Source organism: Onychostruthus taczanowskii, unplaced genomic scaffold (assembly GCF_017590055.1).
Source record: "Onychostruthus taczanowskii isolate IOZ18803 unplaced genomic scaffold, ASM1759005v1 scaffold62, whole genome shotgun sequence".
Lineage (NCBI taxonomy): Eukaryota > Metazoa > Chordata > Aves > Passeriformes > Passeridae > Onychostruthus > Onychostruthus taczanowskii.
In genome coordinates this window covers 1319682-1345880 of record NW_024503901.1, presented here as the reverse complement: position 1 = coordinate 1345880, position 26199 = coordinate 1319682, and the positions used below count along the sequence as shown (strand labels likewise).

The 26199-nt window shown below is 35.1% G+C and overlaps 1 protein-coding gene across 6 annotated transcripts in view; it reads left to right on the top strand.

The window, feature by feature from the left end:
- Positions 1–26199, top strand: part of DACH1 (dachshund family transcription factor 1) — a 354259-nt gene that overhangs the window by 162970 nt on the left and 165090 nt on the right. For all 6 annotated transcript variants that reach the window (XM_041419933.1, XM_041419934.1, XM_041419936.1 and 3 more), the window contains exon 3: positions 22395–22556. In XM_041419933.1, the coding sequence (XP_041275867.1) occupies positions 22395–22556 (162 nt within the window). The remainder of the gene's footprint in view (positions 1–22394; positions 22557–26199) is intronic.

The following is a 26199-nucleotide window of genomic DNA, read 5'->3' as shown; positions in this document are numbered from 1 at the left end:
GAAAAATCCTATTTTTCTTTGTGTAAAAAATTTGTGCTAAGTGGGGATTTTTTGTTTTACTGTGTAATTCAGAACTGTTTATATAACCTCTGAGATAAAGCTCTTTCGGCGTTGTGTTTGAATCTGCTTCATTGCTCCTTTTAGAATTATTCATGATCTAATTGTATTTGTTCACTTTACATGGATCCATCTGTGGCCTGCTCCCAGTAAAAGCCTCCTCATTTCATCCTCAGTCATTACATGTGAACATCTCATGCATTGCTTAGCTCCAGCTCACTTTTTGTATAGCATTGTTCCTATGGTTACTTGCAGAGATTATTTCTACCAGAGTTTGTTATCTGATTCTTTCACCTTTCATTTGTTGCTTTGGTATAGTTTCTGCTGGCCTGACTCTGTGTACAAAAATCACATTATCTTCCATGATGTCCTGGCACCTAGATCTCAAGAATTTTTTCGAAGATGTGAAAGATTTGGGAGCTGATTATCATAATCAATTTACTTTTGGGAAGAAGGTATTGGTATCAGGGTGTGTGGTTTGAGGCTTCCTCATTTTTTTGAATAGTTTTGATTAAATGACTAAGTTTTGGCCACAATGCTGTCTTCTAAAGAGAAGCTTTCCTCTCATTTTTCAAAAGTTCATGCTTTTGAGATACATCTGAATTCTGTCCCCTTTAAGTTCCTTTCTACTTTACAATGTTATTTTTTCACCATATCAAAAATCAGAATAAAGGTGCTCACTTAAGTTTCACTTTTTGGTTTTGCTTTTATGCCTATAATATGCATAAAACATAGACTAGAATAAAATAGAATAGAATATTTCAGTTGGAAGGGACCTACAACAATCATGTAATCCAACTGTCTGACCACTTCAGTGCTGACCAAAAATTAAATCAAGTTATGTAACTGTATTTTGGCAAGATTATTAGATTAATTTCAGACACCTTAATACTGTTGCTTCAAGCTTGACAGATTTATTACTTCCATTATTCTAGTAAATCTGGGAAGAATGCCATTAAGTAACATTCTTTTAAAGAAAAGATGAAAAACACTAAACACTGATAGATAAATACATAGCAAACGAAAAGGGATTTCCAGTGCTAACACAGCTCATAATTTCTCCTAAAGGCCTCTTAAGTCGCTTGCCAAATGTCTGAAGAAAATACAAACCTGAATTCTTACCCCTTTTTTTCCTTCAGTTCCTCATGCTTCCTAGCAGCTTCTAGGAAAATTTTCTGATGATGTAATTGCTTTGAATTGCATTGGTTTTCTTTCATATTTACTGCATTAATCTTCAAGAAGAAACCTCACTCCCTGAGGCTGCTTAATGACAAATCTCTAGCTTTGTATATCTGACACAAAAAAAGGAACATTTCAACACACGTTTTGACAAATATACCTTCTTGTGCTGTCTCTGCATTTGTTTACAACAACATATCCTTAGAAAAATGGTTGCTAAATGTGGAGTTAGATCTCTATCATAGCATGAAAATACTATTTGTGGTGCACAGGATCAAAATGGGCTGTTCACAAACCCTATCCTTTAAAGATCTATAAAGATACTCTTTGTAGTTCTTTTAAAATTTTAATTCTTATGAACACTTTGCCAGTTTCTTTTTAAAATAACTTTTTTTTTTCTTTCTTTCTTTCTTGATATAAGCTTACCATTTGATATACTGGAGCTGGAATTGCATAATTCTCACCAGCATGGACAGTGGGCATCTTATTGGTGCTGGGGCTTTCAGAATTCCACACTATTCCATGCTGTTGCCATCTACTTTTTTTTGGTGAAATATACTATGTAAGAGCACTTTATTTAGAGTGTGTGCTAGTGAGAACAGAGCTCTCTGGGCACGGAATTAAAACAGTTTCAGCCTGACCTGACAGCCAGAAGGAGAGAAAAAGCTGGCAGATTTTCATAAGTTCTTTTCAAAGTAGGAAATAGTTTCAGATACTTCTGCCTCTTTGGTCTGCTGCTGCCTTTATGAAGAGGGAATTAAAGGAATACTTACAAGCTAAAAGAGACTTTCTTGTCATCCTGGGTGCATCACTATTGTAACATGACAAAAGTTTCCATTCCAGAGTTAATACCTCTGTGTAGTGTATGAGTGCATGCGTGTGGACGTGCTAATTCAGGTATCTCACTACCGCGCTCCGCTAAATGAAATAAATAGGCCCATAATCAGCACTGAGTATCATCCCTGTAGGCTTACTCGAGTGAATGGAACTACATCATTCTGAGCATGTTTTAGATTTTCTCCATGCTCTGATGAATTCATATTTTCAAGTTTTTCTTGCAGCAATGAACAGCACAGTGATGTGATGGATTCTGTATTATATGGAAGTGCCTGGGACGTTTGCTGCTGTCCTGTTCTGCAGCTGATTTCTACCCCTAATTCAAGTGATAACTTTTGGGACCACTCACTAAATGTCTTGTTCAGTAGAGTTCCTACTGATAACCCAGTTACTGCTGATGTGGGCCTGTAATCCAGCTGGAGAGTACTCAGTTCTGTAGATGCTTTGCATTCATAAACAATATGTACTCTGGCATTAAATCTAGATTTTGATTATTAGAAGGTGAATATTTATATTGTGAAATCAGTTTGCCTCCCTAATTCGATTTTAATAGGAAGTAGAACTGGGGGGAAAAATAACTGGCAAAATGTTTGACAGAAACAGATAGAAGGTATGAGAACTAGTAGCATTCAAAGTAGATTTTATTCTGTTTTGTCTATTAAGGGATATTTTTAAAATATTCCTGTAAAAATAGAGTCCTTGAAAGAAAGAAGGAAAGAATGTTTAATAGAAATTGTTTTCTTCTTACAGAACAATACAAAGCATGTATCATTTTAAGACATACTTTATTTTTTTGAGTTTTTTATGACTAAGGTTTTTTAAATTTTTTATAAAGCAGAGGTTTTAATCAAGTATAAAGTTGAGATAGTTTTGTAGTAGTTTTTTTTCTGAGTAGAAAACTAATTTTAAAGGAAATATTTACTTAGAAATGAAATTCCAAAACAGCATATTGATTACATTTCCATAGAAATGGCAGGCATACAGATAAATATCTTCACTATATTTTTACCATCTGGGAAAAGAATTAAATTTTCCCTAGTTTTAGCTGTTAAGGAGTTAGCTATCAAGGAGGAGATTCATCTGGTAATATGTCTGAAATGTAGCTGTTGAAATCTTAACAAGTCATCTCCTTTCATAGCCAGTGGAAAGTAGCAGACATCTCTAGAGAGTGATACATCTCAGTATAAAATAGGCCAGCTTGAATCACCCTCTGGAAATGCCTGTCTCTCTTCATTGACTATAGGCAACCTAGACGAAGAGTTTGGTCTGAATGATTAAATTTTAGAAAGTTAATTTAAAATTAGCTGGGTGAAGCTGTCGATGTAGGTAAATTATTTTAAATATGTGGGTGCAAAATTGTGTCTGTTCATTGTCTGTTAAATGAGTCTTTGGAAATTTTTGGTATGTTTTAAAGTAATTGACGAAGCTTAGTGTATTCTGGGTATAGTAATAAAAAGAAATAGGGAAATATTTATTCTTTTCATTCACACAAGAAATTGTGTATCACACACACGCAATTTAGCAGGCAAATAAATCACATTTTAGCCAAGGACTGAAACTTCTGATATAGCTCTGAATTCACTGTGAATTGTGTCTGTTACTGGCTTCTGGTAGTTATGTTCATAGCGTAACATGTACATACTTTAGTGCACTTAAAAGACTGATAAATCTCTCCAAACTGGTAAGTGCTGAATTCCATCTGCACTTCCTAACTGTAATAGTTCCTCATTAAAAGTACATCTTTAAATACCTTATTTGGTGCCATGTCTATTTTTTTTCAGTTATATATGGGAGAATTTTAATCTCAAAATTCATAATGTCCTGCAATACTTTCATCATGTTGAAACACTGAGAGAAAGGTCAGATTTGTCTAAGCTCTCTAGTCAGTAGTAGTTTTCCCTGTCTTATTTTATTTATTAAATATGCATGTAATTTCTCATATCATTATTGCAAAGAAAATGCTGATAATTCTAATATCCAGTTACATTTTTAAAAGCATGAACATCTAACCTGAACAGTGAACCAGGACACCTCAGTTATATTAAAAGTTTATGGTCCTTTTGTCTTTAAAGTCTTTATTTTTCTGAGACACCAGAATAAATTTGATTGCTTATCTATTAAAGGGAGAACTTATATTCATTTTTGTATGAGTAAGGATGTACCTTATAAGCCGTAAAAACCCCTCACAAACACATGATAATTTAGACTGTAGATGGCTTTTATTTTATTTTGTCTGTGCTTTGAGTCCCTAAATCCTTATTTGCCTACTGCATTTCAAAAGGGAATCAAATTGGTTTTGTGGTGCATTAATGTTTTATGCAATATTCCATGGAGAACATTAAATCAAAATAAAAGAAAAAGGTTGACCTCTAACACTTACACCCATTTCTTATGTCAAACTGGAAGATGTTGAAAGCCTTATATGGTCGTAACCCTTCTATCTAACTGTGACCCTCCTTAACATTAAGCAGGTGACTCGATTAAACATAAATCAGGCATAAAATGCCCTGCATGAGGCAGCACAGTGAATCAAGCAAATTATCAAATGGCAAAACTCGTTCTGTGCTCTGGGCAATGTAAGCTGCCAGCACTTATACATCAAAACTTCACTCAGTGTAAGATTGATTTTATTTTATTTTGTTTATTTTAATTCCCTACAGCAAGCTGTGTTAGTTGTGTAAAATGCTGTCTGCATCATTACATTCCTAAGAAATGCTTTTCTTGTTCAGCAAAGGCCAGTTGCAATCTTAAGCAACATAATCTATCTAAGACTAGATATGCTGTGCTCTGTAGTGGATTCTAGTGCAGTTGATATTTTGTGGAGTACTAGCAAAACTTAAGCTTCTGTGACTGTATAGATTTTTTTTCTGTTTGTTTGTTTGTATACATACACTATCAACTTTATAAAAAATATGAGCATCAAAGGGATAATGTTATGAAATTGAATCACCAGTAGCCATTGAAGATATTTTCCAGTTTCAGTAAAGATGCTGGGATTAAAGCATGTAAGTCCAATCTTAAGGCGAGAATGAATTTTTATGTAAGATGATACATGTCTTCCTTTCACAGTTGCTTTTTATGCTGCCTTAAAACATGTCAAAATAATCCCCAGCAGAGGAGCCTAAAAGGAATGTCAGCTCTGTGGTTATGTAAATCGAATTGAGTGCTTTACAGCAGGTTAAGATTTTTATAACTCAGGAGTTGTTAACAGCCAGCTGGTTTGTATCTGTTTTTTATGGTTATTCTTGTCATAGGCAGCCTCCACAATTTTTAATTATATTTTATGGTATGTGTTTTCCCTCCTCTTGAATCCCACAGCCACTCTTTGCTTCAAAAGATATTTTCCACTGGGAAGAGGAGAAGCATTGCTTTGGGACTCCATCATTAGAAATACTGTTGTATAATTACCTCCTGGTAACAACAGAGGAGTGTGACTCTCCATCGCAGATCTTTAACTTGCTATGCCAGGATGGAAATCTGTAGTATTCTGCACACCCTGTTAGGCTGTGATGCCTGCAGCCCTTAACTCAGACTGTTCTGCTTTTAAGGAACTGATTTACAGTTTTTATTGCATTCACAATGCAAATTCCTGTTTGCTTCACACTTCAGGTTTGAATGCATGCTTTGTGCTTTGCAGATTTATCATATTCCATGTGCTGGATCACCACTCATGTTCGTAACATACATTCTCAAAAACGCCTTAGTCTTAATTTTTGTTTAGTTGCCGTAATAGTGATATTGGACAAACATAATCTTTTCAATGTTTTATAGAAGGGTAATTTCAAGAGTACAGTTTGATTCCCATCTGGAGTAGAAATAATTCAGCATATACTGAGCACTTTGTTGGAAAACAAAACATCATTCCTGACAGCCTGAAAAGCCAATGCCTTCTTTTTTGTTAGACTTTGAGAAGTTATGAAATATTTAGTTCTGCATAACTGTGAAGACATCACCAGAAACTCCATTCTTGAATGTTTTACAGCATTTCGTGAGTGTCTTCCCTCTGCTAAAGGAAACGGAGTGCCTGTTAATTGTCTTTAATGGTAGATCCTCCTATTGAAACACCTCCTCTCCTTGCAGAAGCAATGATGTAAGAGCGAGAGGCTTAAATAATTGATCACAAGGAGAAAGCTGTTTGTTAGATGGTTAAAAGACTGTTAAGCTTGTCAACCATAAGATAACAAAAAGACTACTATGAGCCGGTTTTTTAGGTGATGTTGGGGAAATTAACACTTGTTTTTAGTTAAAGTCTAAAATAGTTACAGTCAATCTCTCTTGAAAAGCCTACTTTGAATTTGCACAGCAAATAATATATGCTTTTTTGTTGTATTCCAAGAATTGATTTGTGTAATCCAGTTTCATTATTTTAACAGACTGAAATCAATAGAAGCATTATCATCATACCTAATATATTCAGACATTATGGCTCTATAGATCTTCTTGTATTACACAATATTATATTTAAATTTGAATGTTAAGTGTTTATTCTGACCTACTTATGGTCTAATGCCCAATGTCAGCAGCTTCTGGACTTCAAATATCTCTCTCTACTGTGTTGGCTTTGTATTAATTTCTAAAGCTACTCAGGGGCATACCATGTAACTTAACATAAAGATGCAGGGTAAATATTTACTATTAGAATTAGCCTATCTGGTAGGCTAATTTTTTAAAAAATATAATCCAGTAGGAAATAAAAAAAAAAAAAGCAACCAACCTTTTAGACAGTTTGCTTTAAAATAGCAAGTTTGCTGAAAATGAAGTTTGAATATTAGTAAAAATATAGTGATATTTGCAAAATACATTTCTCATTTTTCTTTTGATTTCTTTTCCCCATATCCATCTATTTAATAGTTAAGAATGGAGGTGAAAATAATTACGACAAAAAATAAAGGAGATACTCCTTAAAATGCCTAAGATAGGGTACAATTAGTACAGAACAGAAACAGCATGTAATAAAACTTCAAGATATATATTACATTGGTTTTAAAAAACACATTGTTCATAGGTATATAGTATATTATTTTAAAAAAGATCACAAAAAACCCCGGGAAATCTCGCAGAGTTTATATTTGGCAGATTAGGTGCATACAAAATGTTTCATATTTTAGGAATTAGAGGACTGCAGCCACAGTTCATGGCTTCACCTTGCCACTTACCCCAGGCAAAACTGCTGGTATTTGCCAACCGTGACCCACAAAAGTAATCATCATTTCTTTCTTCTCTAAGGCTGTTGAGGATAGTGTGTGCTGTTTAATGATATTTATTTGTTCAGGGTTCCAAAACATATCTACGGATGATACCCTGGAAACTAGAACTAATATATTGAATTTTAATTGCTTCTTGTAGCCATACCATAACAATTTGAAATAGAAATTGTTCTATATTGAATAAACTCTGCTTTAAAGCAGTAGTTGAACCTGCCCTAAAGTCTGTGTTTGGCTTTGAATGAAGTTGTGAGACAATGAGAAGTTACCTGCGTATTTCAATTGGGCAGTAGTGTGTCAAAGAAGATACTCTTTTGGTGGCGTGCAGTGTGTGACCTTGTTGGAACAATTCATTTGAACAAATAAAATAACACAGTTTCGGCTTAGACTTAATTGCAAAGTTTTTATAGTTGTCAGATATTATAGGCGAAGCTGTTTTAGAGCAGCAAAGTCTATGCCAGGTTTCACTGATCCAATGTAGCTGGAAAAATGCATCATCAGCTGAAGAGGCTGTTGACCACACCAGGCTTTAATTCATTAATTTATGCTAGATGGACCTTTGCATGAGAATTTCCCCCAGTGTTATTACTTCCCTGTTGAAAACAACCATTGATTTTCTCCTTTGTGTATGTACACTTTTGGATTAGAAACAAAGTTGAGAATGTGCTTTTATGAAGTTCTCAATTCAAAATTAACGTCATGATAAAGAATTAAGCATTATTCTGCTGTATCCTTGAACAGGTAACCTGATGTAATAGTTCTTAAATATACCTATTTTTTCTTGTCTGTAAAGGATGGAAAGATTATTAGATAATCATATTGTAACTTTTTCTTTTCAGACCATTAAAAAAAAATCTGACAGCTTTACGTCACAATTAGATTAGAAGTGTATTTTTTAATCCTCAATATCCTGTTTTTCAGAATACAACTTCCTTTACAGTCAACAAAAAATAACTAGTCACATTTTACAAACATAAGGTAAAATCATTATATTCCCTCTTGTGATTGTCAGTGATTTAGGAAGAGCACATTTAACACTTAACTAGTTCAGGTAACAAGAGAAGGACGAAGATTTTTTTTAAACTTCATTTTAATAAAGCCTTAGATAGCTTTCATGGAATTAAGAATTTTTGACAGATCATCAGAAATTGAAAAGTGTTTTGATTTGTTTTTAAGTGCTAAGCTATTGATCTTATTCCCTCCCTGCTTCAGAGTTTGAATTGACCATGAAATTGACTTGAAATTCAAGTTGGTAAAAAACTTGTATCTGTTAATTTGATGGTTTCAAGAAAAACACCACAGCTCAATTAATAAAATTTTGATTTCCAATTCTTTCTTAGTGTCTCCCAGGCTCAAAAGTTTGGGACCTTTTAAGGTGTGTGGTAAAATTGAAAACAAAGTTTCATCTTCATAGTTCCTTTGTGGATTTTATCCATGTACACTTTGCACTGAACTGCTGCCCTCACTTCTTAGGCAAATCTAGCTTGAATTTATGGACTTTGTTTGACTTTATACATTTGGAACAAGGGCTGAAAACAAAATTAATGCATGCTTGGAACTTTGTTTTTAAAGCTTTGTACAACTCTTGACTGATTTGTGTTGATAATCCTTGTGTAAAGTAAGGAAGTGTTATCTCCGTTTAACGGGTAAAGGAATAAAATTAAAATGTAGATGACATCTGATACTTTCTGGTCATCTCAGAATTAAAACTCAAGGGCCTCTAATTTCTTCTTCTGGTGGCATTTTTAACTAAAAGGGTGAACAAAGACATTCGGATATTATTCAGATAGTTTCTTTCAGTGTCTCTTCAGATTCTTCTTGCTACTACCTAAGGATTTCTTTAGAAGGTATGCTGGCACTTGTGGTTAAGCATAGGTCTTGTAGGTGTGGGGTTATGATCTTTTTGGATCTAATTTGCTACTAACTGAAGATAAATTATAAGAAAATGACAAACAGGAGACTCAGGCCATCAGCAGTCTAACCAAGCAACTGACCTAGGGGCATTTCTAAAGCTGCCAAAATAACTGTCCATGTAATCTGTCAAAAAGCACAATCTTATTCTTTGATAAAATATCTTCCGTAATTTGCATCTGGGCATTTTATATTAACATATAGGATGAGAAAAAGAAAGTTAATACAAGATGAGTGCACTGTGTTAATGGCATTCTGTAGATATAATTGTTTCTGTAAATACTTGTGTGAAACACTCTGTTAGTGGAAGACTGATTAGTGGAGACACGGCACAAAGGTAGGAGCTTTGAAATGGACTAAAGTTGTTTTTTTTTTTTTTTTTTTTTGTTTATATGGTAGCTTGAAGTAAAAATGTTCATTAAAATATCTCTTTTATTAAAAACTCTAAGATTAAGGCAAACTAATGATGCAATTGGATGTAAAAATTATTTGATCATCTTGAAAAAATTGACATTTCATAGAATCAGAAAAGAGCTTGTGTTGAAGCAGACCTTAGAGATCCTTGCTTCAACCCCTCTGCCATGGGCAGGGACACTTCCCACTAGACCAGGTTGTTCAGAGCCCCATGCATCCTGGCCCTGAGCACTTCCAGGGATGGGACATCCACAGCTTCTCTGGACAATCTGTTCCATCACCCTCACAGTTTAGAATTTCTTCCTAATACCTAATTTAAGCCTACCCTCTTTAGCTTAATGCCATTAGCCCCTGTCCTATCACTACATGCCCTTGCAAAAAGTCCCTCTCCAGCTTTCTTGTAACCCCTTTAGTTACTGGAAGGTGCTGCGAGGTCTCCCCGGAATCTTCTCCAGGCTGAACAACTCCAACTCACTCAGCCTGTCTTCATAGGAGAGGTGCTCCAGCTCTCTGATTGTCTTCATGGCCTCTCTCTAGACTCGGTCCAGCAGGTCCATGTCCTGCTTCTGTTGTGGGCCCAGCTGAACACAGTGCTCCAGCGGGGCTCTCACAAGAACCCAGTAGGAGCGGGGAGTCACTTCCCTCAGCCTTCTGGCCATGCTTCATTTGATGCAGCTCAGGATTCAATTGGATTTCTGGCAATCTCTTAGTTTGGTGAGAAATGTCAACTATTCATTTAGGAGATTGGAAATATGAATCCATCCAAAATTCCTGTATATCATCAACATTGTAGGAGGCAATCTTTTTTTCACGCACTGAAGCCATTTTATAACTAATTTTATATTTCATGCTCTTTGATATGAGGAATATCAATCACTTATGCTTGAATAGTAGTAGTTTCCAGTGAAAGTGGAACATTTACTAATATTCATGGAAGTTTTCCTGCAATGTAAGCTTTCTTAGAAAAAACCATGAGAATGGAAAAACCTACTTGTAAATATTTTTCTTCAAAAACATGATCAATTGAGACAACACCATATTGCCTCTTTTTAACTGTAGTTGAGAAGGGCAGGATGTCAACAGCAAAGAAAGAAAAATGTAAATACAACTGCATTTACACACAGAGATTTGATCGTGGTACCACCTGGTGCATATATGAAGGTCTCTGTAGAGGATGTGCCATCCTTATTAAATATTGTTACTGGAAGGACAGGATTGTGTTGATTCATCTGCCTTTATTACATGAAACCTCACTGTACAACACACACATATAAATACACACACACACCTATAAATATGGTTAGTATGCAGCTTAGATGAAATACAATCCTCCTGTGGCCTGTTATCGCCATAGAAATCTGTTTCAATAGATGGAGGAATTACTCTTTTTCAAGTCTGGCAAAGAAATACAGCATGTGACTAATACAACCAATTAGAGAACAGAGCAAACAGAGACTTCTAGAAATGTCTCATAAACTTCTTAAGGCACTGGCAGAAAAAAAAAAAATCTTCATGTTATGAGCTGTTAGTACATCACAGAATTAAATCTAACAATAGGTCTGCCTCCTTTCAAAAGCAATTCCTGTGTTTTAACGTGTCTTAAGTAGTGATTAAGAATTCAGTTTTAAAGACAATCAGCAATTTAATATATGAAATTGCACCAAATCCAGTCATCTTCATTCCTGTGAATGTTACGCATACCATAGACATGTTTTCAGAGCTAATTTATTCTTCACTTTGGGAAATATCCACTGGTTCTTTGGGCTATACAGTGGCAAATATTGATTATAATCAATGTTTTATACTTGCAGTCTTATTAGTTTTTTGTATGTCTTCCAAAGTGACTGCAAGTCAACATTAGTGTCAAATTGCTAGAGTGATGTTCTAAGATAGAGTAACAGCAGTGATCCTGTTCCACTTTTTTAAAAATTATTCGTACTATAAATTTTAGTCTAGAAGTCATTATGTTGAAGACCAGTAATATCTAGAAAATACAAAAGAAATACATGTGCACTCTACACGCTATGTATTTTTTTGGTTGAAAAATAAATTCATTTGGAATGTTGATACTTTCATTGTTATGTATGGAGGTTGCATCTTGTATTTGATTAAAGTTAGATTACTTGTAGCTGGGAAAAAATAGTTGAGTTATTATACAGATACTAATTAAATTTTTGCCAGTTATTTCTATTATTCACTCTCTGTTAAATGTGCAGTCCATCTTGACAATCTGAATGTCAGATAAGTCAAAACCTTGGAATTTAGCAATGGTCAGAAAGAAGGTCATAACTAGAGGGGGAGAAATTGGAAAGCACACGTCCCATTTTGCACTTGTGCGAGTGTTGAGAAGGTGGAGAAAAGTGATTTCCAGTAATAGATAGATTTGTGAAAATCCAAATCTGTTGATATACTGTTAGTTAATGGATGAAGAAAAGATAATTAAATTGTCTGCTGCAAATTATAAGGTTGTTGTCCCCACAAAATGTGGAATCTGTGAAATAACTTGTCATCATATTTTGTCTTTTTGTGGACACTACCAAGTTGAGAGGATCATAGTAACATAAAGCTTTTTATTTAATAAATTATTTCTAGCAATGAATATATCCTGAGGATTTCTCAGATTTCTGCCAAAGAGAGTGTTTGGGCTCTCTTACGCTTGCTTATTTAGTGATATTTTAATATTTATTCATAATGTGTTAGACAGTGGTACCAGTCAGTTGTTGGCTTCATAGAATATGCCTTTTGGAAGCAATACATATGATCCTGTATGTAAATCTGAATTTATAAACGTCTGCAGGTCTTCATAATATAGAACTGCAATTATAACAATGTGGTAGGAACTGCAGAAAAGCTACTTCATGTTTGTTTTTGTATTACAATGAAGTACAGTAATAATGTATCTATTATTTATATCACACTTTCCTTTTAATATCAGTAACATCTTCAGGTGTTTACTTTTTGTGTAGCAGACAATTCTGAGGTACAAAAAAAAAGTATTTTGTTGAATGATGTTCAGTATTCACTGAACACTCTGGGTGTGAAAGAACGCCCTTGGTTTGGGGTGATAATTTGGCCTTAGAATAAAAAAAAAAAAAAAAAAAAATTGAACTGCTACGTTTGGTGAAAACCTCCAAGATCATCAAGTCCAAATTTTGACAAACACCACCGTGCCCACTAAACTGTATCAAAAAGTGCCACATCTGCTCACTTTTTGAACACTTCCAGGGATGATGACTCCACCATTTGCCTGGAGAGCCTGTCCCAGTGCTCAACCACTCTTTCAGTGAATAAATTTGACCTAATATCCATGCTTTGATGAAGGTCCATGCTTTTGCTGGGGCACAGCACAAGTGCACATCGTGCCCCTATTGTGCCATAGTTTGTATTGGAAAGAGATACTTTGTCTTCAAATGTGGCATGCCACCCAAAGACATTCATGTAGTCAGCGCCCAGGGTGCTCCTGTGGGATTTAGTGTTCTGTTACCTTGCGCAACAAGTAGAGCATAAAGGTGAGAGAGGACTGTCTGTGACAATTGACTGCCTTTTCATCTGAAAAAAGGACTACGCAGTGTTACCTGTGAGTCATTATCACAGCTGCTTTGTACAGTATCACAGTTCTGCATCGCAGTACAAACTCTGCTATCACTGTGCTGTAACAGTACATTTAGCCCCATGCCTTGCCTCTGGCACAGAGTAATGCATAATTTGAACGACGAAACTTAAAAAAGAAAAGAAAAAGAAAAAGAGAAAAAAAAAAAAAAGAGCCCCAAAGCCACAGTGCAGCTCTTGAAGTTACAACACTTCTAGTGAATAAAAGAGTGAAGAAGGAGAGAGGACTCTCCTGACCCTTACAGGTGAATTCTTTACATTGAGAAATGTGAAAATTCTCTTACTCAACTTGCTGTGTTAAAACAAGGGTACATATGTCTTGAAATAGCCATTGGATTTCTGGGACTTTTTCCCACTGTTATATTGACTTCTGTCTTTGTAATGCTTGGCACAACCTGCTTTGCACACTGCAAATAGGGAGAGACAATCAGAAAACAGTTATAGAATTTGTTAATATATATTTTATTATAAAAGTTTCTTTTTAGGTGCAAGAGGATTCAAAACAATCTCTACTTTAAAGCTAAATATGACAACAGAACCAAAATTGTTCTTTAAAGACATTTTAGTTTTTTTTAATATGTGTAATATATTTTAACTCTATTAAAGAATAAACCAATGGAAACTTTATTTAAAGTATCTTGAGGTAGTAGTTTATATTTTAGACATTTACTGAAGGTCCACTGCTCTAATCATCAGCTGTGATATTTCATCTTAGCTAAAGCCCTGAATTCCTTGCCTTCTCTTTCCATAACTAGGAATAATGCTGTTTTCACTTCCTGAGGTTGTCAGGAGCCTGAAATCAGTCTGTAGCTGACTATTCTTGTGCACCGGAAGTGAGAATGAAGTCTTTCTTTCTTTGGGCAGAGTGTTGCTTGAGGACCAAAGCCATAAAGCCCACAAAGGCTTTGATAACACGTCACCTAAATATTAGTGGGCTATTTCTTCAGTGTGTGGACTCTGCAGAGAACAGGTCCCTCTGGGAGTGCATCCATTCCACCAGAAGGCTGTCAAAGCTAAACTTGCACCATTGTGGTCCACAGCTAAAATCTCATTTTGTTCTAGTGCCACGAATACTTATGCACATGGGTAAGTTAAATTTCACTCACATGGTTAGGCACGTGGACTACAGTGGGTCTGTGGGAAAGAATTTGGCGGTTCTGTTTGCAGGGCTGAGTTCGGATGTTGTAGGGCACAGGGCCATCAGACTGCCTCAGCAGTGTTTAGATATTAGTTTAATCAAAGAACTGTGTGCCATTACCCCAGGATCTGTGTCAAGCTGTGGATTAGGTTTATAAAAAAACTACAAAAGCTCCTGCTGGTTGAAAGATTATGAGTCTTTAGCTACATCACTACTGTTACAGGCATGAACACGTCTTTTCAGTATTTTTGAATTATAGCACTGTTACAATTAGTTGTGTCCATCTAGTTATAATTTAGACTTAAGTTAGGGTTTTTTAAATACTACTGGTCTTCTTATTGTTTTTGACTGTATCACATCAACTGTAATACACTTCCTAAACTGGTCCCAAAGAGTATGTCAATAAAAGACATTGTAGTTAGTAAAATCTAAGAACATTAAATGAAGAAAATTCACAGAGCACCAATAACCACCAGTAACTGTCATTATGTTAAACCTTTTAATTTCTCCTAACAGCAAGAATAGTATTGTGAGAACATGAGATAATACATATGAAAAGAAGAAAAGAACTTCTATTTGTAAAAAGTGCAGGGAAGTTATTCCCATAATAAGTCATTCTATTAAAGAAGAGCAATTATTGCACTCTAGCAATGCAAATGTAAAACAGAAAGTCTTTCAGGAACCAACCATCATTGTTAGCATAATATATTGCCAGTATATATATGTTTTGCTTTCCCACATATCTTTTCTTTTTTATTTTTTTTTTATTTTGGTGGGACTGCATGGTATTCGGTTAAAGAGATTGTGGATCAGGATTTGGCACTTAAGGAAAAGTATTTTTTTATATTGTTCAAAGCTGACCTCTGCTTTTAAAAGGCTTGATCTGCACTTTTTCATCTGTTTAGAAGCATACATTTTTGGTTAAGAAATTGAAGACAATCTCTTTGTCTTTTTCCTAAGCTGGGAAGGTTGAGATAAAAAAGAATGCCTGCTTTAAAAGTCACACATGGCTGTAATTTAAGATTTTTTTTACCTCATTGTCCATAACAGTTGAAAGAAACCTTCAATGAAAGTTTATTAACTAGGCCAGTGCCTGAGGCAATAAAGGTTCATTTATTACCAGTTTCTTGGCTGTTTTTCTTCTTCTATTTTTCCGTTAAACTCATAGCGTAAGATAATACTTCACAAAATTAAACCTTTGACCTTCTGTGGAGTTAAGTCGCCTTTGATTAGATAAAGTAACAATTTATGGTCCAGCATGAGGTTGCACATGAAATGAATAATGCAACAGAGTGAATGAGAACTGAGAATCTATTGCTTTTGAAAAGATGACTGTTGTTTAAGAAAGAATGTTCTCTCTTAATTGTATTGTATTGTGGCTGTGTGCATTCCAGTAGGATTTTAAATTGTTGCTGAAAACTGCAGTATAGCCAGGCAGTTATGTAACATACATTGTTTAATTCTGTCACAATTGCACCAAACCAATAATAAATTCACAGATTACAAAGCCCCATGAAGCTGTAACAGTTAGTAATTTGTTGTGGTATTTGAAATGCACTTTGTGATTTCACTTTACTCTTCAGTACAAAGGAATATATATATCCACTAGAAAGAATAACGTCACAAAATGTAAGTCAATCAATTCCATAAATGGCAAATATTAGTGATAAAATAATTCCATTGACATGTTTTTTGAAGCATTGTTCAACCTGCTAATTTAAAAATGCAGTTTTAATAAAATAAAAAGACACTGCTGCTTTCCACATCAATGTTTTATTTCTGCAACTGTGTTATTAATTGTGGAGGCACATCTTAATGAAAAAGATTTTTAGGTTCAAACAATTGCTGTGGAAGTTTAACTCTTTTGCTTGTTCATCTTAAATGCTATACTCAGGCCTCAAAATTCATATTACAAGTTAGGAGTAGTTACAGGAAAAAGGTCTGATTAGACTGATGAACAACAGATGGTTTGAGCTTCACATATACTGGTTTTCTCCCAGTTCAAGACTGTCAGTTTCAGTTTAATTGCACCAGTCTAAACCATGGATTATTTTTTCTAAGTACTCCTTCTTAGCAATATTTAAAGTACAGGGTTTTTTTATTTTTTTCATTAATATGATACCTTTAATAATAGGCATTTAAGAGATGCTAAAAAATTATCTAGATGAGCAGTTTATGCTGAACCACTCTAGTTGATCATGAAAATATAGCTGTGGGGACCAGACAAGAATTTTTTTGTTTATTCCAAAATAACATGTAATGGAATTTTTAGGGTATACCAAGCTTGTTATGTTGGAACAATCCAGACAGCTTAGCAGAGATAAGGTTTCTGGATAACTGTGAGATTCTAGGCATACATTATACATAAAGAATTCTTTTAGTGAAAGTCAGTATATTTTAGCAGAACATTATGGTGAAGTTCTCCTTTCTGCAATCCAGTCTATGTAATCAGACCTCTGTCCTCCTGCAGATTGCTTTCCCCTTCTTGTTTTATGTATCACACTATATAAAACACCCATTAGATCAGAGAGTAAGGTTAGGATCCTGTTTCATTTGAAATAACTAGGCAGCAATGTAATAAGCTACCAAAAACTTGTACCTGAACTGCTGAAACTCATGAAACCAGTGCAGTAAGCTACAGTGATCGGGGTCAGGTCCTAGGAGGTAACCCTGCCTTTCCTTCTGAGGCAGATTTTTTTTCAGCTTTTAGTAGGAATTTTGTGAAAGTAAGAACCACAATATGAAATCTGATATTAAATCAAGAAAGGGCTTGATTTTTTTTTCAAGTCAGTACCATTGAAACAAACTAGAAGTAAAAGGATTAAACATTAATTTGAAATAATGAAAGGAGTTCTTGCTGAATTGAGATGAGATTTGGAACTTCTCCCATGCAGTGAGTGAAGTGTTTCTGCAGAATGAACTTTCCAGCAAATAAATGAAATTAAATGTAACACACTGCTGACAGTTGTATTTTGGTTTTCTGCCTGTTCTGTGATGACAAATATAAGGTTTCTTGAAAATGTTGTAAAAGTCCTAAAGAAGGAGCTTGTATAAATATGTATGTTACTGAATTTTGTAAGTAGACATAAATATATATATATATACATATAGATATATATAGACATATATATAGACATATATAAAATAAAATATAAAGGAAGCTAATTGTTGCATTATGGAAATTATCGCAATGACTATTAGGGACTGTTATTATTCTTAACCATAATTATGTGAAAGAAGTTAAAAGTGAATGAAGATCAATTATTTGAATAGTTCTGTAATTTGTCCCAGGATGAAGTTTAGGCATGCAATTAAAAAATGTATGTTCCACTTACAGGTCCTTTTCTAATTTGCTTCACAAATAGTGTGTGTTGTAAGCTGCTCACCCCATCAAAACTGAAAGTTTTAAGAGCTTTCTCTTAAGGCAGGCAGGCAATATTATTTGTTGGAAAGCAGAAACCCTGGATGTGATTTAGTGCCCACCAGTAATTCGTATACATTTCGAAAACCTGTCATGATATATGACAGCTCTCTTGAGGACTTTGCTTTTAAAACAGGACTGTTTTCTGAAGATGCTGGGTTTTTTTGTCATTGTTTTCTGTTTCATTCACTCATTTTTCAGCATTAGAGACCACACATACTGGGCATACTTCTGGTCTCATTCTCACCCACGAAATTCTGACTTCAGTAGAGTTGCACGGGTGTAAATTAGACTAGGACTTGGCAGGAGGAAGCTTATGATTATATTTGGCAGAGACAGCAGGCTGCAACTTTATTAACATAATTAACAGCTACAAACACACCCAACAGGCCAAAGTAATCTAGTGACAGAAGAGAGAAGGTCTTAGTAGGAAAGGATCCTTCGCGCTCTCTTTTGGTGTTCTGCTTCTTGTTCCTGAGCTCCTACTAAGGCTTGGCGAGCATTCAATTGAGCTGTAATTCAAATTCATACATCTCCTGCAAGACACCTTGAACAGACTTTTGCTGATGAGTCTATAGGAACTGTCAGCAATACGGAGATTACTTCAGAAGCGTGATGGTTGAATCGAACTTTACTTTCTGATGTTTTGCTTTTTGAATTAAATTGTTGGACAAGATTAATTGCACGCAGTAAGAGATTTAAATGAATGGCTTTATAAAGCATTAAAGTTCTAAGTATGTCACATGGGAAAAAAGCTGTAAGGTTTAAATGAATAAATGTATTTAATGCATAAAATGTCTAGGCTAATTTTTTAATTCCTTTACAAACATATTGAAAAACCATACTTTATTCATCCATCTTAGTTATACTGCTGTGGTTGTGGTAATTTAATATTCCTGCTCTTTGCTAATCTTCTGGTTCAACAGAAGTAAACAATAGGTTTCATAAATTAAAAATACGCTCCTCAGAACATGCTTCTAAAGATAAAAAACAAGGCTGTAAACATTTATGACTGAAACAAACTAGATTGTTCAAATACTGCCATGATGTATCATGTATATCAATATGGCACTGATATCAGTTAGAATGCAAACAAGGTTTTAAATGATGTGCCCCTTCATTTCAGCTGGAGAATCCGCTTTACACCATCTGCCTATCAGATGGTTAGGAACCAGGACTGCGTATTAATGCCACATGTTCGATTTTCATTCCTCTTGTAATGGTTAGATTCATATTGCTAATAGCTGTGCATGAGCACTGTCGATGAAATTTGTGTGACGATGGAGTGATGAGATATTTATAAAGCTGCCTGTCTCACTGCATAATCAGCAGGAAGAATGCCAGACATAAACAACTTACCAATTTCAGAATATTAATGACAACTACCATTGCCTTTAATCCACTGAATATTTTGGCCTGAATACTTTTTAACTGTTCAAATAAATATTTGTAAAGAACAAAAAAACCCCCTATGTGGCTGTTTGGTGTGATCCTTATTTCTTTCATTTCAGTTGACTTTGTAGGTTACATTCGGTTATCTAATTTTTGAAGGTAACATTTCTGTAGTGTAGAGAAGTGTGCACCTTGGAAATTCCTTGGCTACTTATTGTAAGAGTAAATTGATATTAAATAATGTTTACATCAAAAGGCTTTTTCAAAGAACAAATTTTTTAAAAATCCCAAGTGTCTCCCTGGGTATATACCCATACTGGGACTTTAAAACTTAGTATTTTAAAATATAAATAGAGATACATAGTGGTGTATTAAATTTTGCTTATAATATATTTGCCTGTCTATACTAGTGAGATAAGAAAGGTAAGTTGGGCCCTATGCTGAAGTTCTGGGTTGTACCACACCCCAGTACACAACAGTGCACCAGTGATTATAAAGCAAGTGGCTCTGATAACTGGCTGTGTGCCTCCCTTGACACTTGCTTTGCTATATCATCACAGTCAAGTGATAGGAAAAAACAGCAGTAAAGGAGAAACTGTGCTATAGACTGGAATTGCTGTAAGGACCACCATTAGTCTAGAATTCTGAGCCTTATTCCTTCCATTTCCCTCCTTACTTGCACCAGTTTTTACACGAGACATGCATTTCAGATTTGTATGGTTTCCATTAATTGCTGTATAGCAAACTAATAATTTCAGTAATTTCTGTGATTGTGTAAGAGAAGGAATGAAATTATTAGTGTAATTTCTACTGTTTAAAATTATCATTTTTTGCCACAAGCATTCTCTTGCAAAAATCTTACTACAGAACTAAGCAATTTGTATTTTAGTTTCTCAGTCCCCATCCAAAGAGCATACTCTTTTTTTTTGCAAATTTTGTAGCAAAAGAGAATTTTTATTTCAGGAGTTCTGCATTCAGGTCATTATTCCAATGAAAGAAAATAATTGCAGGTGGGGTCACAAGTCCTATGTCCAGCATCTCCTTTGTGTGTAATTTACCCCAGTATTTGGAAGCACTTTAAAACTGCTGGTCTAAAAGTGTAGTCACAACCGAAAATTTGGGGCCTGCTGTTGTAGTCATTGAATATAATGTACCAGGATATTCCTCCAAAGAATTGTTTTTTAAAAACGCTAGGTTTAACTTTTCAGGGATGTATACATACATTAAAGAAGGAAGTATAGGTTATTGTGTTGTTTAATGAGCACCGGATGCAAACCAAAGTTCAGAGGTGCACCATCCCTTTTTCTGTGGCCAAATTTAGGGACTGTAACCAAATTTGTATAATGTATGGCTTCATATCCTTCCTCTAAGGTAAAAATATAATTGGAAGCAATCCATGTTATTGTCAATACCTTATTAAGATCAGAACATGCACATTTTGTGATAGTAGCAGAAGCTAAAATAAAAGTAACCCCTCATATTTATTCATCTTCTCATTTATTTTTGGTTTTTGGTACATCTTCTACCTGAAACAGCACTTTTGTAAAGAATATTGATCTGTAATTATCACTTGGTCAGTAATTCTCATTACACTTGGATGTGTTAGAAGTCAGCCTGTGAGGAGGGTCAGGAGGCTGGAACTGTTTGCTAATCTTTATGTGGTCATGCAAAGCAATAAGGGAAAACAACCTTCAGTCAAGCAACAATATATTCAAAGGCACCTCTTATGCCACCTCACAGATTTCCTGATGTCTGCTCACCTTCTGCTTTTTCCCTGCTGGAATTTGCCTTCTGTCCCTCCCCATCACTAGCCAAAAACATGGCAAAAGTGAACTTGTTTTCCATGCAAGGAGTCAAAGGAGACAACAAGAGACCCTGGGAAGCAATGGTGCTAGCAATATTTACCTCAACGGCCTGGGATTATTTGCTTATTTGGTCTTTCCTAAATTGCACTCTTCCTATGCTAGACAACAGCCTTAGAATAGTAAATTGTGGAGTTAGTTTCTCTTGAGATCCGTAGGACACTTCACACCTCTCAGAGTAGCTGAAAATCAGACAAGCAGGCACCTTTAAACTAATTACATGGAGGTTTTCAAGCCTTCTCCACATTCAGGGCAAGAATCTTGATTCAAAATGACTGCGTGTCTGTTCTCTTCATGTGGCATCACAGGCCGAGGGCTGAGAGTGCATCAATGCATTAAACTTGCCCGCTTTATTGCCTTCTCTTTTATTTGTTAGATTCAGTTCTCTATCATTTCCATCTCTGTCCCCTTCATCAGTTGTGTGGGGGAGGCAGCTCTTGTGAAGTTTTGGCGCTGGTTTCTCTCTGCTGCTGCTCAGGCTGGGGCAGGGGGATCTGGGTGGGCAGCAGCAGGACTTGGGGAGCACGGGAGGATTACCCTGCCTCAGGGAAGAGGGCAAAAACTGACTCTTGTGACATTGATTAAAGGCTGCATCTGATTTTGAGTTTTGAAGGCAACTGGAGAACTGGACTAGTTCTCCAGTTGCTCTTGACAAAGGGAAATTTTCCTGGGTTTGTAGAACATTCTTGTAAATGGCTAGATGGCAAAAACTTGGTTTGGTAGGAAGAGCACTTGAGTTGCCTGTAGGTGACTTTGGGATTGGTATTAAATGGGTTAATACTTCCTCTTCTCATTGATAAATACTTTAATGCCTTCAAGACTGGAGAGAGCAGAATAATGTTCTGCATTATTTTTTTCTAGAAATGCTTCCTAGAAAAACTACATCTCCTTGCTGTTATGTATGTAATGAGAAATGTCTGAGTTCTGTAATCTGTTACTCATAAATAGAAATTCTAGACCTGTTATTTCTGTTTTCTTTAGCATGTCTAAAATTAAAGATCTAATGGGAATTTTTTTTCCTAAGTATGGTTATTTACCTATTCATAGTCAGACACTCAGGACACCATTTTGAAGCTAAATTAGGTTTTTGACTGCATGTATTTGTAGCTGTATCTAGTTGTGATTTTATTATGAATGAACTTACTAGATACCAAGTTAAAGTTTAGATGAATGTATAGGAGTAATTATCTAAATACGATGTGAAACATTTTACTTGAAAAAGTTGATAGTTTTCAAAACCAACAAGAGGAATAATACTCTGCAGCACTCTCTGTTCTTATGTAACAAGCGTGGAGGAATAATAACAGTCCCTACAATAATGGAGACTCATAGAATAATGAATATTAAATTTTTTTCATACTACTTTGCAGGTCTGACAGCAGCAGCTGCAGCAGCAGCAGCTGCCACCAATGCTGCCATAGCAGAAGCAATGAAAGTGAAAAAAATCAAATTGGAAGCTATGTCCAACTATCATGCAAATAATAACCAGCATGGAGCAGACTCTGAAAATGGAGATCTGAATTCAAGTGTTGGTAAGTTTCAGACATAGCATTATTATATGTCCATAATACTGAGATATTTTATTAAAATGGTAATCTTTCTGAACTTCCTTCTGAAGTCCTTGATTTGGTGTAAAAAGTTGCATATTTGTTTTCCTTTTCTTAATGTTTTTAGTTTTATTTTGTACCCAACCTTTACACCAGCATTCAGTGTTGTTGTTACTGTTACAAAAACATTCTTTTCTTTGCAGGCTACTTTTGCAGACTGCAGTTAATATTTTCCATGAAAGAAAGTGGTTTGATTGCTTAGAGTTCATTTTTCAAAGTACAGGTGGAGTGACAGATGATGGTGTCAAAGTGAAATTTAACAATGTCTCCTGCTCAGTGTGCTGGGTATTGACTTTAGGTAATTCAGAACACAAGCTTGAAAGCAAAATATTTCATACTTTCTTGTGCCCTGTGACAAAAGGAAAACATACATACACAATAAATTCTGCCATGCTCTACAGTTCCTATCATATTTTATTTTAATAAACACGTTCTTAAAATGTAGTTAACATTTTTTTCCATTTCTTAAGCAGCCATCAGCAACTCCTGTTCTTTTTCACAAAAGAATTGTTTCAGTATACTTTATTCATTTGTTTGGACAATTTGTTTTGCTAAAGCATACTTCAAAGCTAGGATAACTTTTGTTGTTGTTGATTAAATCTTTAATCATCTGTGTGTGTCTGCTGTAAAATGTTTTGTTATGCCATTTCATTGTATTGGATCCTTTTATCATGTTGAGACAGTATTAACTCAGCAACAGAAATTCAATGACAAGAGGTACGTTCAGAAGACTGCAGGGAAGCTTGGTGTATACTGGAATCAAATGGCCTCAGATAGACTTTTTGTTTTTATTTTGGCCCTTTATCTAGGGTTTTTTTTTCAGTTTTTCATCTTCTAAATATGTTTGGAATTAATCTTAGAGGGTAAGTACTAGCCTTAACACAAATAAATACATGTTTGTGAGCAGTCTTTCTGTACAGTTCAGTAGGCATCAGTAGGGTATTATTTAGAAATAATATGAATTGCAGTTCAAAGTACAGGTTCACTTGGGTGCATACTACTGTAAATAGCAACAATATGTATGCATTACTGAATAAGGAGATTATATGATTGGTTTTGTTTTCCTTTTAAGTAAAGGCTTTAAAATACCTCTGTGATGATGAAGAAAATAGTCTTACATTACTGAGATACCAACATATGCAGTTACTCTAATACAAGTGTAAAGATTGTTCTCTTGGAGAGAAAGCAAGAGAGGGTGGAGAGCAGGTGTCTTTGAAATCTGGGAGGAGGAGATAGGTACAAGTGAAGTGGAAGGACCAGTTGGCCTCTAGCACACTGGGAGAACAGTGAAGTAATGGGAAAGGGTGAACAGGGTAAATACAAGCCGAGAAGATAAAGAGTGTGTACTAGAACTAGAAGCCAATTTAGATTTTCAGGCTTAGATGAATCCATTATGTGAAGTAGAAAGTTCAAATACTGATTTGTGGAGCTGCTATTCTGCTTGGCAGTTCTAGTTTTAAACCACATGTGCATCCATGGGGATGGAAAAGTTAACAGGTAATCAGCATCTAAACCACACAGAGTATTTGTAGAAGAGTGGATCTGAAGTGGAAGTGAAGTGGATCTGAACTTCCTCTGAATAAAAAAGAAAAATATCTATTTTGAAATTCTTATTTTAGGCAAAATTTAGATAACTAATATGCCCTTAGACAGCCTAATCATTTTCCCTATTTAAGAAAATACATTCTAGCTATTTTAGTAGGGCAAACTTAGTGAAGCAAGATTATTTATTGTCATTGTCAAAATTTCCTCTCAGCCCCTTAACTTACTTGTTAGCTTCAGTTAATTTCCCAATTTAACTGAATGAAGAATTGCGTTAATTTTGTTCAGAAAAAAATGGCTCTTCTGAGTAGAGTAATAGCCTTCCAGTTGTCTCCATTCCATGAGGAATGGCTCTGAAAATACAGCTTTCTTGTCTGTACATCTTGTCTTGAGCTGCACCCTTCATACAGAGGATTTCTCAAGAGCAATTTTCTTTTGTTTGGTTTTTTTTTTTTTATATAGTGAATCCTGTCTAGTGTCCAGTGTTGGTCATGCATATGGAATCAGAGAAGTGACTCCTACTGCTGTTAATGTCAGGGTATTATTAGGTTCATGAAGAGTTAAGTTCTTTGTTTATTAGTTGCATTTTTGAAAATTAGCACACTGTATTATCTTGACAAGAACTCATATTTCAAAGGTGTTGCTTGTAGTAGGCACGTACACTTTCTTCTCCTGCGTTTTTTTCAGGAGTTTATTTATGCATTTTGAAATAAATGTTATCAAGTCCATATACCATTAATGTTTTAAATTATAGCTTGCTAGGGAAGAATATGAAATATTACATTACTGGATGTTGTCAGGAGGAAAGAATAAAACAAAAGAAAACAACCTGCTTTTAGTTTACATTTTAAATTAGCTTATGTGCCTGACCAAACTGAAAAGGAACAAATGATCCAGCCAGGCTAAAAGCTTAACTGATTCATCCTAGCCCATATGTAGCAGGAATTATGGTGGGCGTGGATTTACCATCCTGTGCTCCAATGCCTGCATAAAGGTGGATAAATGAAATAAGGGCCCTCAGTTTATTTATCTTATTGTATTGACATGTCAGGTTTACTTCCGAATTGTTTTGCTTTTTGGTTTTAATCAAATGCTTAATTTGAATTACAGAAGTAATTCTTGTAGTCAAACATTGTATAATTATATAGAGCACTACACAAATTTATTAACTTGGTCCTTTGAAGCAATGGCCAAAAGGTTAGTGAATGAAGGGAGTTAAAGGAAGCCAATGATACTAATAAGTAATTATTTTATATCTCTCTTGTTTTGCTGGTAACCTTGAGCTTGCATCCTCCCACCAAAATTATCATTTTAGAAGGGGAAAAAAAAAAAAAGAAATTACAGAGGAATCAGAGTGAGGTATTAGCACACTGAGTAAAATATATGGCTGCAACGCCTTTCTCCCCCATCCACAATCAATTGGATTCTTTTAGTTTAATATTTACTTGCTAAGATGAGATGCTAGTCTGCATGGTGATAAACAGTCTGCTACTGGCATCTGAAGGTGACCTGTCAGTTCATATGGACAAATCTCCTGCTTACTGAAATGTACAAAATAAATCATTAAAGCAGGCAGGTGCTCATTCCCAGATTTAAATCACCATAGATTTATGATTTGAATTAATGCTTCATTTGGTCATAGAAATAGATGCTGAGACAAATGATATGCAGTGGTTGGGGCTTCCATACTGTAGCCATCCTAATATTGATTACTGAGATGTCTTTGCAATCTCTTGTTTATATCAAGTACTGTCTTGTGACAGCTTGGCTGATATGAGCTACATTGCAGATAAGAAGGAAAAATGTCCCAGGTTCTTTTTAGTGGCAATCCTACATACAACATGCAGGGTAGATAAATTATTGGAGTTTTGTTTAAAAAATGAATTCTGTAGGGCAGCAAAGGAAAAAGAAAGATTATGCTGTATGTTGGGGATTTGTTTTTTTGTCGGATTTGGTGGGGGTTTTTTTTAGGGTTTTTGGTTTTGTGTTTTTTTTTTGTTTTGTTTTGTGTTTTTTTTTTTTTTTT